Source organism: Wyeomyia smithii, chromosome 2 (assembly GCF_029784165.1).
Source record: "Wyeomyia smithii strain HCP4-BCI-WySm-NY-G18 chromosome 2, ASM2978416v1, whole genome shotgun sequence".
Classification (NCBI taxonomy): Eukaryota; Metazoa; Arthropoda; class Insecta; order Diptera; family Culicidae; genus Wyeomyia; species Wyeomyia smithii.
Window position 1 is genome coordinate 90083177 of NC_073695.1, and position 17332 is coordinate 90100508.

General features: G+C 37.7%; 1 protein-coding gene across 1 annotated transcript in view; it reads right to left on the reverse strand.

The window, feature by feature from the left end:
• Positions 1 to 17332, reverse strand: part of LOC129720824 (uncharacterized) — a 49106-nt gene extending 31774 nt beyond the window's left edge. The window contains exons 1-4 of the mRNA XM_055672632.1: positions 17194 to 17332; positions 15011 to 15630; positions 13253 to 13366; positions 12259 to 12398 (exon numbers count right to left, since the gene is read on the reverse strand). Of these exons, the coding sequence (XP_055528607.1) occupies positions 12259 to 12398; positions 13253 to 13366; positions 15011 to 15191 (435 nt within the window). The 5' untranslated portion in view covers positions 15192 to 15630; positions 17194 to 17332. The remainder of the gene's footprint in view (positions 1 to 12258; positions 12399 to 13252; positions 13367 to 15010; positions 15631 to 17193) is intronic.

Genomic DNA, 17332 nt, shown 5'->3' on the forward strand with positions numbered 1-17332 from the left:
AGATTTCCCAAAGTGAAATGAAAGTTACAAACGACCCAAACAGTGCTGCGGAAAAACCGAAGCAAACTCCTCCTGGGCTTGCAAATTTAAAGTCCCAGAAGGAGTTCCCAGCACTGCCAGGAACATCTAAAACCCCAGTTGTTCCTTTTGCACTCCCAGTTGATGAAACAAACTCTGGATTAGTGAAATTTTCTGACATTGTGGACTGGATTTTTGAAACTTTCAATGTACCCGATCCAATTAAAATTTTTCTTACAGCATTCCTCCCAACAGTTAGATCATTTTTGAAGCAGTTGACTGCCCAATGGCCCCTCCTTGCAGCGATTGTATCCTTCGATGCCTAATTCATCTGCGTATACGAAGGATTCTATCTCTGTCTTACAGTGGAATTGTAGAAGTATTTTACCAAAAATGGATTCATTTAAAGTTTTAATAAATAGAAACAAATGCGATGCATTTTCCCTTTGTGAAACTTGGCTTACTTCAAATATTGATCTCGACTTCCATGATTTTAATATTATTCGCCTTGATCGAGACACCCCATATGGAGGAGTACTTTTAGGGATTAAAAAGTGCTATTCTTTCTATCGTATTAACCTCCCCTTGATTCCAGGCATCGAAGTTGTCGCATGTCAAATGACAATACAAGGTAAAGAGCTTTGTATTGCCTCAATATATATTCCTCCCAGAGCACAGGTTGGGCAACGGTTGCTCTTTGATTTAATAGTTCTTCTTCACTCGCCACGTTTGATTTTGGGAGACTTCAACTCTCATGGTGTGGCTTGGGGTTCCCCCTACAATGATAACCGCTCCTCTATAATCGATAACCTTTGCGATGACTTCGACATGACTATTTTGAACAACGGTGAAATGACACGTATCCCGAAACCTCCAGCGCGCCCAAGCGCTTTGGATCTATCCTTATGTTCGACGTCGCTACGGTTGGATTGCACATGGAAGGTAATCCTCGATCCTCACGGTAGCGACCATCTGCCTATTCTTATTTCAATTACTAACGGTTCAACTCGCATGCGACCAATTGACATTCCGTATGACCTCACACGGAATGTCGATTGGAAGTTATACGAGGAAATGATTTCAAAAGCGGTCGAGTCGATTCAACATCACCCACCACTTGAAGAATACAACCTCCTCGCGGGCTTCATCCTCGACGCCGCGTTGCAAGCCCAAACGAAGAAATATCCCGGCGTAACGATCAAAGAGCGGCCTCCAACTCCGTGGTGGGACAAAGAGTGCTCCGATGTCTACACGCAAAGATCCGACGCGTTTTTGGCCTTCCAGAAGGGAGGTATACCCGACGACTATATACGGTATTCGGAGCTTAATACCAAGCTGGCTAAAGCAAAGAAACGCGGATATTGGCGTCGGTTCGTGAACGAGACGTTGAGGGAGACATCGATGAGCACTCTTTGGAACACAGCCCGAAGAATGCGGAATCACGTAACGGTCAACGAAAGCGAGGAGTCTTCAAGTCGGTGGATATTTGATTTTGCCAGGAAAGTATGTCCGGACTCTGTTCCTGCGCAAAACTTTGTTCGCGATACGTCTCCGGGTCACGACGCGATAGAATCACCTTTTACGATGGCAGAATTTTCAGTTGCCCTCCTGTCCTGTAACAATAACGCACCTGGGTTAGATAGAATCAAATTCAACTTGTTGAAGAAACTACCCGGCAATGCCAAGAGGCGCTTGTTGAACTTGTTCAATAAGTTCCTGGAGCAAAACATTGTACCGCAGGATTGGAGGCAAGTGAAGGTGATCGCCATCCAAAAACCAGGGAAACCAGCTTCTGATCACAACTCTTATAGGCCGATTGCAATGCTATCCTGTATCCGGAAATTGATGGAAAAAATGATACTCCGTCGTTTAGACCACTGGGTCGAATCAAATGGTCTACTATCAGATACTCAATTTGGCTTCCGCCGTGCCAAAGGGACGAATGATTGTCTTGCGTTGCTTTCAACAGATATTCAGCTGGCGTATGCTCGCAAAGAACAAATGGCGTCTGCGTTCTTGGACATTAAGGGGGCTTTTGATTCCGTTTCTATTGACATTCTTTCGGGTAAACTTCACCGACAAGGATTTTCTCCAATTTTGAACAATTTTTTGCACAATTTGCTGTCCGAAAAGCACATGCATTTTACGCACGGCGATTTGGCAACTTTTCGCATTAGCTACATGGGTCTTCCCCAGGGCTCATGTTTAGGCCCCCTTCTTTACAACTTTTATGTAAATGACATCGACGAATGTCTGGCAAATTCATGAACGATAAGACAACTTGCAGACGACAGTGTAATCTCTGTTACAGGAGCCAAAACTGCCGATTTGCAAGGACCATTGCAAGATACCTTGGACAATTTGTCTGCTTGGGCTTTACAGCTAGGTATCGAACTCTCTCCGGAGAAGACTGAGATAGTAGTTTTTTCTAGGAAGCATGAACCTGCTCAGCTTCAAACACAATTAATGGGTAAAACGATTTCTCAGGTTTTGGTACACAAATATCTTGGTGTCTGGTTCGACTCTAAAGGCACCTGGGGTTGTCACGTTAGGTATCTGATGAAAAAATGTCAACAAAGAGTGAATTTTCTTCGTACAATAACCGGACAATGGTGGGGAGCCCACCCAGGAGACCTTATAAGGCTTTATCAAACAACGATACTGTCTGTCATTGAGTACGTGTTTCTGCTTCCGCTCCGCAGCAAACACACATTTGATCAAACTGGAGCGAATAGAATATCGTTGTTTGCGTATCGCCTTGGGTTGCATGCAGTCGACCCATACGATGAGTTTGGAGGTCTTAGCTGGAGTACTACCATTGGAAAACCGCTTCTGGAGCCTGTCTTCTCGCATTCTTATCAAATGTGAGGTCTTGAACCGTCCTGTGATTGAAAATTTTGAAAGATTAATCGAACTTAATTCTCAAACCCGTTTTATGACACTGTATTTCAATCACATGTCCCATAATATTAACCCTTCTTCGAATATTCCAAATCGTGTCGACTTATCAAATACTTCTGATTCTACTGTGTTTTTCGATACTTCCATGATAGAAGAAACTCGTGGAATCCCGGATCATTTACGCGTGCAGCAGATCCCCAAATTTTTTCCAATAAATATCGAAACATCAACTGCGACAATATGTTCTACACTGACGGATCACTTCTTGATGGGTCCACTGGCTTCGGTATTTTCAATAACAATTTAACCGTCTCCCATAAGCTTGATAATCCTGCTTCTGTTTACGTCGCAGAATTGGCTGCAATTCAGTACACCCTAGGGATTATCGAAAAAATGCCCACGGACCATTATTTCATCTTTACGGACAGTCTCAGTTCCGTTGAGGCTCTCCGATCGATGAAAGATGTTAAGCACTCTCCGTATTTCCTGGGGAAAATACGGGAACATCTGAGTGCTTTATCCGAAAAATCGTATCAGATTACCTCAGCGTGGGTCCCTTCTCACTGCTCGATACCGGGTAATGAGAAAGCGGACTCTTTGTCTAAGGTGGGCGCAACAAACGGTGGAATTTATGAAAGACCAATTGCCTTTAATGAATTTTTCTCATTTGTACGTCAGAATACGATCATCAGTTGGCAAAATGCTTGGACCAGAGGGGAACTGGGAAGGTGGTTACATTCCATAATCCCCAAGGTGTCGACGAACCCGTGGTTCAAGGGGTTGGATGTAGGTCGGGATTTCATTTGCGTGATGTCCCGGCTTATGTCCAATCACTATAGATTTGACGCGCATCTCCGTCGTGTTGGGCTCGGGGAAAGTGGTATCTGTGCCTGTGGTGAAGGTTATCACGACATAGAGCACGTTGTTTGGTCATGCCCTGTACACCGTGACGCCAGGTCTAAATTAATAGCTTCCCTGCAGACCGAAGGTAGGCAATCGGCTGTTCCTGTTCGTGATGTCTTGGCGAGCCGTGACCTATCCTACATGTCCCTTATATACGTTTTCCTGAAATCCATCCACGCCCCAGTTTAGTCCTACCCCCTTCCGCCTGCATCCCGCCTAACGACAAGAACACGTTAAGACCCCGGATCCGGAAACAGCAATCAGACCCGCACGATACTCTCAAGGCCCGAGGGAGACAACCCAATATGCCAGTCCGTAATATCTTGGCCCAGCAGCGGAACATGTGCTTACCTATGGCAATGAAAACCATCATACAGTAAACCAGTGCTTTTAATGCAAAATATTATAGCTTTAAGTTACATTTAGTTTCAGCTCGTAGTCGGCAGCGAGGATAAAAAATTTGCTTTTAGTTATTAAAATACTTTAGAAAGTAAGCTACCAGATATAATTGGCGCCGTTAAACATTAAATTGTATTTGTGCCGTGTCAAATAAATTATAGATGAACAAAAAAAATCAACGTCAATTTCAAATGTCAACGTGGTTTGGATAATTTTTTTTTTTCAAAGCTTAGTAAGCAATTATACAATGAAAAGTTTGGTTGGAAATCTCTTGATTTTGTGCTATTTTGCTTAACTCTGGTCACATTGCAATTAAAAACTAATCATGTGCTTCGAAGCAAAAATTACTTAAAATCAATTTGACAGCTTCACTAATTTATTTTACGTCTTTCACACCGATAAAAACCTAAAGTGACATAAAATTGTAATAAAGACATCGCCTTTTTCCGGAGAAATACCATTTTCATCACTTGCCGCGAGCATTCGTCGCGCTTCGTGCTACGTGCTACTGACCATCGCGATGACATGTGAGCTTCCCAATTTATAACCGTGTGTACTTTGGAGTTTGGATTTCATAGAGTAACCGGTGCATTTTTAACATCTGGAGGCTCTATTGTTTATCCCTCGGAAAAGATTAAACAACGAGTAAATTTCTTTTAAAATATCAATTTAATATTAACTTAAGTTACGTCAAATTTAATAATATTGTACCATAAAAAAAATTATAAACTTTACTTGTTTACTTTTGTTTTTTTTTTTTACTAATAATATTGGAAAATTTCCTGAGCTGTTCACAATTTAATCTTTTCAAAACATATTGGCCACCCTACTTTATTTACCGAAGCTTATATGTTGCAATTAAGAACACCTTTTCCTGCATTACGTTGCAGTGATGTTTCAAATTGATTTAATTTGATGTTTCTGCAGCACTGCACTTCGGTATTGCTAAACATACATTATTAAATTACGTTAAATTAACCATAGACAATTACAAATGATTATTTATCTTGATCAAAATGACGTTAGATACTTTCATCATACTGATAGCTATAGAAGATAACCCCCAGTATATGTATTATACTCTTATCATCAGCAGCCATCAGCACTTTCAAGGCCAGGGGGTTCGATTAGGATAATGCAGCTACGTCATAACAATGATCAATTTACAAGGCCTCGCTTGCTGGTTACTAACCAAAAAACATTTATCGATCAAGATCATAGATAAATACAGATAGACACTAAGTTATTCAAAAGCACAATTGTAATTACAGTGGAAAAGCAACAACGAAATGGTTTCTCATTTTTCGCTATTACGTATTAAGTCTTTTAATAATGCATGAAAACTTAATCACAAACTGCTACATTCGACCCCACCTACTTTTGATGAATGAAAAGTGAAATGCATTAACTCTGCTTCTAAAATGTGGGTTCTTCTGAAGCTTTTAGTCTCTATACACTCGTGTTTATGTTCCGAATCGCGAGTAAACCGGCCCGCTGAGGTAACATTCGGTGATGTCACGGCCATGGCGGTATTGCACTTACTTTTCTTTTCGTTTTCGAGGCCCACGCACGATGAACTTTCATCTCGTTCAAATCATGGCGGCAAGCGATGGCCGCGCCACCGAAAGCGAACTGTGAAATACACATGAAAAGTGGAAAAACAGCAACACCACCACCCCGTTTGCCTAATCACACTTGATCGGTGCGACACATGCACCATCGTGCCGCTCTAGTCGTGTGACGCGCGGAATACTAATTTTAAACGCATTCGACTATAATCTTCTGGGTTAGCGGTTTTTTTTTCAGGTTGACCTTGAAATTGGTGAACGTTCTGCTATTTCCACTAAAATGCTTGGTTGTGGGCCTCATCTTGCTCATGTATTCGGTTCAATCGTGGATCAATGCTGGCAAGAACAACTGTTTATTTACAGGCTCGATTCGGTTTTGCGAGAAATTATGTAGGATGTTGAAACTATTTTTCTATCGGATCATATTATTAGTCTCAAATAGTTCTTGTCGACGCTAGACTCTTGAGACAAATTTAGTTCATAGACGGGAAGTTAAATCGAACTCAACATGCTAAAGTTATTAACCCTTAAATGCGCAATGTTGTTTTAAAACAACAGTACTAAAAACGTTTTAAAATATACATATTTTAGTATTTTTCAGAAATATAATTCATTAGAATAGCTCTCTAGACTCTAACGAAGTAAACTCAACAGCTGGAAGTACTGTATTTGAATGTTTTGTTTTTATTTTTGCTGTTAAAATCTCGGAAACGAAAAACAACATGGCGAGATTCTCGACTGGTGCTGACTGTCTTTGAAAATAAATTTTAAAATAAGGTTACTGGTTAGTGAAAACGTCTGAATTATCAGTAATTATACTAACAAAAGGTCAATTTTAAAGTTACTGTTAACAAAAGTAATTGTTTCGATTTTATTCTGCGATAAAGTCACAGTGTTGTTTGAAAACAACATGGCAATATTTGCACAATAATAAGTAAATCTTTTAATTTTTTTTTTGCATATTGGTTAGTTTTAGAACAGTACACCTGTTAAACAAAGATTTTGAGTTTTTAGATGATTTTTTAACGTCGTGCGCATTTAAGGGTTAAATATATAATAAAAAAAACAAGTGAAAACGTTGCTTTTCTGTTTAAGAATAAATCTACACCAGTAAGTCGTACTGATTTATGACTTTCACCGGTTAAAGTGACTTAGATTCAAACATGGAAACCACATCATTTGTGGTGCAAATACAGCAGGTAGAATGGCGCCGTCGTCGAACAATGACTCCGATGTACTTTAGCCGTTGATAATTAAAATAATATACGCTTATACTGCCAACACCGAGGAACGATGTAATGGACACTTTTCTACGAGGATAAATTTAGCAACGGAAAGGTCTAAAACGAAAAACCACCGACGTTTGACACGTTTTCCTAGATATAGGAAAGTATTTCACTGTGTACATTTCCTCTGTCTGAGAGATTCTTTGAAACCTATCTATGAATATGGAGCAGAGTTTACTCTACTACCACCACCAACGAGCAACAAATAAATATTCAGAGAATATTAATAGATAGATAAGTAAGCGAGTTTTCTTATTGTTACAAGTATTTGAGCTAAAACAATAATGGCAGTACAAGAAATTTAGTCACAAATGAAGAAAAAGTAATGAACTTCACTTACTAGAAAAATGAGTTGTTGCAAAATGCAAATATTTGAAGTATTGATCACTGATATGGGTACCTAAATCAAATACGGTGGTAAACAAACAAACGGTAGTAAACTTAGGAAGCATCGCTATTGAGAACATATTTTCTAGTATCATCTGCCCGGGAACCATTACGACAGCAAATTCCACGTTTGAAACAAATTCAAAAATAAAGTTCATTACAACTAATAATGAATCTGTTTTCAAGCCAGATATCAAGTTGAAATATGATTTCAATTAGGACATGATTTATAGATTTGACAGAATGCAAGGATCTGGCGGTGTATTTGCAATTTTAATCCATCGCCGAATTTAACATCATGTTTTTCCTCATCTTTTGACGAAAGTTAATGAATCCTGGGAAATTGCGATTCAAACTAAACTTGGATATTTATTTATTTTCGTGGCATGTTTATCATTCCAATTTACACGCAAGTGCAAAATTATTCCAAAAGTCTTGCAAAAACTCTTAAGACGTAACCCAACGTAGGAGCGACGAATCCAGCGAGCTCTTACCAACAGTTTTTGACGCACTTCTGCGTTCACTCAAGGCACTAAAATTTACAGGAATGTTCAAACAGCTAGAATCTTTATTATTTTTCCAGTTTGAGGTTTAGGGAAACTTTTTTTTTACTTTTGTTGACCAATTTAATTGTTTCAAAATTGCAAATTTTTCAAAACTATGGAAAAGTGCAAGAAATTGCTCCCATTCTAAAGCCACATAAAAATCTAACCAAGAATTCAACTTGCGTAATCAGTTTATTTGAACGAATTGCTCAAACCAATTTTCGCAAATGAATAGTATGGTCATTTCACAAATCATCAATTGCTCAGAGTTACTAATATAACCCGAGCTAATGAATTCGAAGATCGTTCTGAAGTTGCTCTTTTAGATATAAAAAAATCATTCGGCAGTGTTTGGCATAAAAGTATGATTGCGAAATTGTTAACTTTTATTTTTCCAAAAACCTACTTAACTGACCACCAGAATTCACATAGATTTGCAGTCAGAACAGGTGTGCCGCAAGGTTCGATTTTGGGTCTAGGCTTGTATAACATATACACTTCAGACAAATTGTAAGACTGGTCAAGCTGTTATTTCACAAGGAGTAAAACGCTTCAAAAGATTTGGCATAGAATTCTACGATAACCTCTGTTTATTTAAAACAAGTTAGCAATTGAGTTGTCTAGCTATACCAGTTTTTTTTATATTATCTGAAAAAGCTGCATTTTCTAAGAGGATCGAAGTAAACCACGAACGCGAACGGGCGCATTTTTTCTACTGCGTCACAATTATCTCGCTAAATATTTTTTATTTATTGTTTTTGGTTGAAACAAGGTTATATAAAGTTAGTTTTCACCGAAAACCGCCAACGTTGCCTTCCGTATTTAAAGAAACAGCCGATATAAGTCAACACGCAGGTCGCAGTATTAGTCAAAGTGCATGAAGATCAAGCGGAATAAAATGCCTCCTAGAACTTAGGAAGTAATCGAAACCGCCATAAGGAGAAGTTTTCGCAACAGGAGCCAACGAATGTCCTATGAGCTGAGTCCAAGCTGAGTGATACTCGACAGATAAGTATGATCGAATAAGGACACAAAATAAGGATTGACTGAATAGGATCTGGATCGAATTGTAGATGGTGAGAGCGTTCTTTTTCTAGCATAGTATTTCTCTATAATTATGTTTAATATTAATGCAGTACGGCAGGTGGATTTCTGCAGATCTGTATCGCGTTGTTGTAGAACTTATTAAAAGAACAAATCAAACGAACTCGACAAAAATTCATCGGTTTGGTAGTACATATATTCAAACAACGGACTCAGATTCAGCATATGTTCTCGTTCCCCATTACCTACCATGGCAAATCCTGAATTTGTCTCACCCCATCTTACTAAAACAAATAACGGTTTTGATCGCGCAATAGGCTTTTGGATTTTCAAATTTGTATTTCGCGTAATATGCATTAGTTATCATAAAGTTACCAAAGCTGTACCTTATTAGAACAATTCCTATCCTGTGATACTCGTAGAGATGCAGTGGTACCCGCGGTCTCTAAACAAAACGAGTGTCACCATCCCTTTCCTGTAATGTAATGTAATGCTAGTCCCAAGCACCATAAATCTGGTTCATTTTGCAATTTTCTTGGTTCGACCAATCACGGAGTGCAATCACGGGCAGTCTACTTGAGCTAAGCTAACAAGAAACATTATCTTAAATCTTATTTACTAATCAATATTCCTTCAAGAGAGCGAATAATGACGCTATAACCATAAGCTTAAAATGCTAGGACTAGAGTTAGTACTCAGGTTCCAACCGTAACAGTTGAAGCGAGTAAAGGCGCTAAATCCTTGGTTTTGAAACCCGAACATTAGGAGGAAATACCTATGTTCCATCCCAGAAGATTGGTCAACAAAGGAGTGTAATTTCTTAGCTTTGTCAAAACGAATAATATTACTTCTTACATACGGATCGGTTGGTACGGATTGTCCCCGTTCTTAGATTACATTGTATTATATTGCGCTACACAGTAGGCCTGGCCGTTGACATGAAAAATGTATGGAAATCATTTTTTTTTTTTCAAATGGTGGATATCATTTTCCAGGATCCTTTCAAGTGGTGGCTGTGTTAGTGTAGACTAGACTAGACTAGTTTATCTGAAAGAGCTGCATTTACTAAGCAAAACGTGATTTTCAAAAATTTACTATCGTTGTCCTTCAATTTTTAAATCACGATTTAAAACTGCTCGAAATATACTCGATATCGCTACAATGACAGTTCACCCATATACCAACTGTCATCGTAGCGATTTAGAGCGATTTTTATTCTTCATTTAAAAATCAAAGAACAATGATATAAAATTACAATAACACTTTCAGCTGATATATAAAAATCAGAAATCCGTAAATAGCTAAACAACCCAATTATTTTTGTTTTGAGATTATGTTTCTTTTCTTGATAAGCAGGTTTAGGCCCCAACGAATGCTAAGCTTTAATTGCGAAAGCAAACGGATCTTAGAAATTCTTTTTGCACATTAATCGTGTTGGAAAGTCAGCATTTGTCCTCGTTCCTCTGGGAAAAAAGCGCATGTGTTGAACTATTGACTATTTTTAGAAAACACTTGTTCTAATCTGTACCTAGAAGTTAACTGCGAATGTCATCGATTAAAAAATAGGAAACGAGAAATTTATTGGATATGGTATCACCTCTTATATTGTTAGGTTTGTCCAATTATCGTCAGAGAGGTATATTATGTCCTAGAGCGTCAATTTCTTGCATAATGGCTCTTCATATTGCGAAGCAACTTCCAGCAGAAAACTAGTTCTCTATAACTTCATTGTCCTCCCGGATAAACCTTGCGATAATAGAGTCGATACCATATAACAGCGGTTCTCAACCTGGGGTACGCAATAGCTTTTAGAGGGTACGCGAAAGACAAATCAGTAATGGCGGACAAGTCATTTTTTTTTATAATACTTTATTTCTTGTTCAAACTTGCTCTTGAAACTTGACTGTTGCAATGAAACAAACCACATTTAATTTACATCCTGAACTAGACTACCACAACATGAACTACCACTACTCTCTCCCACTCTGCAAGAACATTCCTTACCCAGAGGGTTCAGTTGATTTGGAAAATATCGCCAAGGAGTACGCGGACAAAAAAGGTTGAGACGCGCTGCCCTATAAGATTTGTTTAGCGTTATGTTTATTCAACAGCGATCTTTATTCGATGTGTTTTTTTGGACATTTCATGTTACATGTTTTCAGAAATACCTATTTTAAGACCGTATTCTGAAAGTTTTTACATAAGATGCTTGCGGTTAGTTTTTTGTGGATTACTGGAATACGAAAGTTAAGTCCATGCGGAAAAGTTGATTACTAAAAGTTTGTATATGTAGGTATAGAATAAATCTTTTTGCTCATTTTCAAGAAAGAGCGTGTCAAGTCGAGGTTAATTTCTAAATTTTACTTTAAATCGTTCGAAGTTTTGCAACTTAACACCGTTTGGTTTTGAGTTTCAAACTTTCACAGGTATTGACTTTAGTTTTAAAGTTATTAAATTTTGGGCGAACTGACAGCGTAAAACGACGTACAGGGTTTTAAACTATCGGTGAAGGTCATTTAAGCAGACACGATGTTTTCTGTTGTCGATGAGAAAATACTCGTGTTTCAAGCATCGGCCAATGCCAAAAGCATGACGACTCAAAATTTAGCTGCACCTTTCTAACGAGAAACATTTTGCCTCTATCATCAGATACACAATTAATAACAGAACATTCGTATCACTCGCTCACAAGCTAAGCAAAATAATTTGCGTTTAAAAAGAGATACCCACTAGCACCGACGATTTATGGCTTTAATTTATGTTGGCGTAAGATCAAGTTTGTTCGTATTCGAAAATAGACACATCTCGCCTAGTTTCAATATCAGACGCAAGTTTTTTCCTCCATTTGCGTATTACCGTGCATCTCTTTGAAGCAGCATGCTTTTATACTTTTTGTGTTAGTTTTAGCTGTGCGTTGGATTTGTGTGCTGTAAATGAGAAATAAATCTAAAGCCCCTGCAGACTACAGAGCTTCCAAGGTGGATACCGCTGCAGTCAAAACAAAGCAATATCTAGATCGTGTTGATACTGTCCAACCAGCTTGTAAACACATAACATGATTTGCAATTAGTTAAAAGTAATCTAATAATAAATCTTCATACTCTTTGATTGTATATATTAAAAATGAAGTACTATAAGTGCAATGGATGAAACAAAAGATTATATGTTTTGCAGCTGAGCATAAATATAGGAAACATGTTTACTTACTCTTCCCTCCACTATCCTTGGCGGTGAAGATGGTCTCTCGCTGTGAATAGATCCTGCCTGTGGAATAGCCCGGCCACGCTCCCGCATGGCCGGATGTATCGTTTCGGGTCGAAGATGCGGTGGCCGTTCTTGCCGTATGCCTAATTGGGTGGATAAATAAGTCATCAACACATTCAGTATTGGAACACGACAAGATATTAAATAATATCGCCAGGGAACATTTTATTAAAATAACATGGAATAGGTTACTTGTTAGTTTGTTGGCTTAGGTTATTAGTTATTGTGTATTCTTGTGATAAGGGAAGGCAGAACACTCGGACCTCAGCTAACAAGCGAATGGTTCGTGGAATTTGAACAAAAGACTATATACATGAGTCTTGAAACTACTTTGCATTCGAAATGCCATGGTTTTCATAATTACATAGCTGTCACAGCAACTGGTTGTAAACTGCGATGCGCTTTGCTAAGGCGCTGAATGCTTATCGTCGCTTTACAATACATAAATACATAAACAGAATTCTTTGGCGGCAAGAGACTGAGGTATTGCAAATGGTTTAATTTTAAAGTATGTAAATTTTGCATTTTTGTTTTATGCGCACTGGTAATTTTATAGCGATGGGACATTATTATTTCTGGTTTTAAAATGCAGGTACCTAGAATTAATTGATAAAATATATTCACCAATCATCAATATTGGATATGGACCAATATGGATAATGAGTGCTTTAGAATTAGCAAAGATTTCAGGGGGATCACAAAAACCAAACTCTATAGCAACAAATTGCAAAATCATCAACCGCAGTGTTAGGTTCCGGGAAAAATACTAGCATTCAAAATTTTAATTTTTCGCATTTAAAACTATGTTATTTAAAGTAGGTAAATATAGTTAGTCTCGCATAAAACACAAAATCGGTCGTTAGCTATTGGAGTCCATAAGGACTCATAAAGTTCTGAGCCCTTATAGGAACAATCAAGCAGGATAATCGGCACCTACTGATATCTTCCACCACCGGTCCGATGTTCCGTTTCCGGAATAGATTTTGTTGGTTTGAAGCTACGATGGACATGTTGGCAAAAGTTTCCTGGTCTAACACTACATCGCAACAACCTGGGTTGGAAACAAAACGAACAAATATAATAAAAACAATACCACCGTTTAGTAATTAAAAGGAAATTGAATGGTTGATATAATTGAATAATGCAGTTTCCATCATCATCAGTTTTCGATCGTTTTGGAAACGGAAACGTTGAACAAAAGTGTTACCTTCACTCCAGTATCGAACATCGTTCCAAACAGGTGTTCATTTTGTACAGGTAACATTTATTATACTTCACCGCAAATCAGTATATGGGAGGTAAATGGATATCGGTGTCGGTTGGCTTGGAAGATGCCGTAATTGAGACGAAATTTTTCGGCACATAATTACGTTTGTTCTGATTCAGCCGGTTTGATAACGCAAAGTGTTTACCCGCAACTATTTTGCAATAACCAGGGTTGATATTTGTTGACACTCTTGAGTAAAAGTGAAAAAAAGCATCCATAAACGTTATATTTTACAATCCTTTCAGAGTTCTCCCTTCCCGCTTTTTGCATGGAAGTGAACTGTCAAAACACCTCATTATATTTCATGCGATGGAAGCAAGACAACAAAATCAGTTTATCAGTTAACGAAGATTGTCAAGGCATCGGTCAGTGTCGGTGAAAAAGTGTTTCGGTGAGGTTCATTTTGGTTGAGTGGACTGTTTGTTTTTTTTCCGCTTTGAAGTGAAGAACCGTGAACGATGCGCACGATCTATTTCATCTGAGTATAACATCACGTTACTAGGACGAAAATCTAGTGTATCTGAAAAAGTGCTGCGATCATTGGAAATAAAAATTGAAAATGATTGTCTGTAATTTTCGAAGAATTTTGCTGGGGAAAATGACTTTTATCAGCACTGGCAATAACGCCGCGCCGGTAATATGGGGTCAGCGAGTGCTGCGAAATGACAATAACCCAAAATTGTTATTCATGAGAGTAATACAGACTTTGGACACTTTTTAGAGGAGATTAATATTTGATTGGCTTTAGCATCTTCACTAATAGTTTCATTCGTTATCGTGTTTATCTTACTTATGTCATCAGCTGACATGAAGAGGCCAGTAATGACGAGAAAGATTTGCTACTTTATAACGGAATTGTTAAAAAAAAGCTTTGGGATGAAGTTGAAGCCACAGCTTTTGATAAACAAAGTGAAATACGGAATCATTATCAGATAATAATGTTAGATCCCACAATTTTGGCAAGAACATACGACATAGAATAATATGACAGACAGCCTAAAAATATATTGAGTTTGAATTACGAAAATAGAAAACTTCTCATATTATGATTTTTGCAAGTTGAGAAAAAATAAAAACACAGACCAGCAGCTATTTGCATAAATCTCTTGAAATACGTAAACATTTCTGGCAAGGAAAAAGATATTGATAATTCAAATAACTACTGTTTAACAGTGAGTTAAAATTTATGTATAGACATATTGTCAAGTTTTCTTACAATCATGGAAAATAATTGCTGCATATAAACCTAATTATAACTCGAAAGGAATGTACGACTACCAAATCGGAAACATTAAATAGATTTGAATCTATAAGACTTAGTATAACAAACAAAAATTAAGCTAAAGCTGCTTCTAATACTAACACCGAAGAAAGTGTTTCCATTTAAACTGCCTACTTATGATTCACAGTAACCGTTGCGTGTCTTACCTGGTCCGCGATGATCCTTGATGACATTTTTAGTCTGTCCAGGGCCAACCATCATCGGGTAGAAGACTTTCGGCCACAGGATGGCAATGCATCCTACCACTGTTACCATAATGATCAACGTCTTCCGGGGTCCCAGAATGCCACCGGTTGACTCACTTCGACTATTCACCGAAGTTGCCATCGTAACGACAATTCGCGTACTTTGATTTCACTTTTCTTTCCTGTTCCCCCTATGCCACTTTTCTTTGCAAACGGTACTGCTTTTCACCTTTATTTTCACCTTGTCCTACGGCGCTGAAAATTCCGCTGTTTTTGAGCGTTTCGAAAATTAACGCTTGTATTTCTCCGCGCACCACTAGCCGAAATGATTGGACTATTACCGGGGCTTGTTGCGCACTGTTTAACCTCTTTTTTCGTTTCACTTTTTTTTGCTACTACCACTACTCATTGCTTCGTTTTGGCAAAATAATTATGTAATCGAATTCCTTTTTAAAGCTTGGAAAATCTAAATCTTTTCATTCTTTAATCATATTCTCACGTTGCACTACATTTGTGATGGCAATTTGGCTATTTCTCAAGGTGGGTTCTCCTCCTCAGCAGGTTGTGTAAGCAATTTTTCGCTATTTTCGTACCATCATATTCAAACGCATTTTTGGGATTAAAAAAAGAGATAAAAATTACACACTTGAGCAACAGTGATAAAAATAGGCGAAACGTAGGAATTTCATCATCAGATAACTGCGATTTGCTTAACCGGATCCTTACGATAGTTCAACAGCGATTTCAACTTGAAATGCGAAACTAATGCGTCACCAAAGGACGTAAGCCTATATATACAAAATTCGAATTTAACATCTATTTTTAAACTGGTGAGCTTCTTCACCAGCAAAATGTGCAATCGTTGTTTTTCTCCAAAAAAAAAGTTCGACTAATAATTCTATTTTTTCGTTCGAGAAGATCACTAAAAATTCACAAAACTCATTAATCGCACAGCAAAAACACAAAAACACTTGCAGTTTGCTGATTCCAGGACCAGATGCGTTAAAGATATCACGTAACACTAGAGTAATGACGGTTGGTTATGAATATGAATAGTATTGCTAGCGAATGCGAGCTAGCTTGAAACCTTTCTTCTCGGAGGAGGTGAGTATCGTGTGGGTCAAGCTACAACGGCAGACTAAAATTACTTTTCAGAGATTTTACTGTCAAAAAGCGTAAAACGCGTCCTTCTAGTGAACAAGATGATGCTGGGTCGTACGAGATGCGAGAGAGCGAAATCTTAATCGCACACAAGAGTACGCTTTATTCTAGTGATGTGTGTTTTCCTCGTTTCATCTGATATCTTATTATGGACAATATGGTGAAATTTAGCTTCTTCTTTCACAAGTTCTTGCATTTAGCACTAATAATTATTCAAAAAAATAACGAATACTTGCAAGTATGTTTTAATTGAATTTGAATGATACCAATTTAAACACATTGTTTCCTCCGCATTTGAAAAGGGGTCCCACTGTAGACTAATAATAGCCCAGTTGAACGGTTGTCACTCATCATCGCCTGTCAAGAGACGATAACTGCTGTTCTCCATTTATATACAATGAGTAAGACTGGCATGAATAGTAGAAACACCGGGCGAGGAAATGTTAACAGTGAACACATGCTTTTTTTATTTTTGCACAATTCATGAAAACAGTGATTTTTCATCTTTCTATCAATATTTGCATTGACTATGAACTGCGGATTTGTAAATTAAAATCTTTTAAACCACGATTTTATCCGACAATCCTACAGGTTGGCCATTCAAAGCTTCAATTTTATTATTACAATGATAACATTGTAAATGTCTATCGTTTAAATGTTGAATTCGAATGAAAACAGATTGGCAAATGTTTTGAACACGATATGCAATATATCTATGTTATCATAAACAATCCATTTCCATGAATATCAATTTACATTGGTATGTGTTGGGGTGTAACTTTTAGCGTTAAACATACAATTTTACAAATTTTCTTTCACATGTTACAAGACTATGTTTATGTTCAACATTCGTGCATTATAATATTGTTTTTTTTTATGTTAATAATTTGCGAATAGCCTGCATTTAGCACATCGTGTACATGACAAATAATTTAGTCTCTCAAAAATACTCTTTGGTAAATGTCTATCAAACGTTATTTTACTTATATGACATCCTAATAATTTGATGAACACTATTGCATTTCGAATTATCAATAAAACACTACATTTTAAAGACACTCCTTACAAACTAGAATGTGTCACTAAACTAACGGAGCGTGTATTTTTATTTCGCTGGTAGCA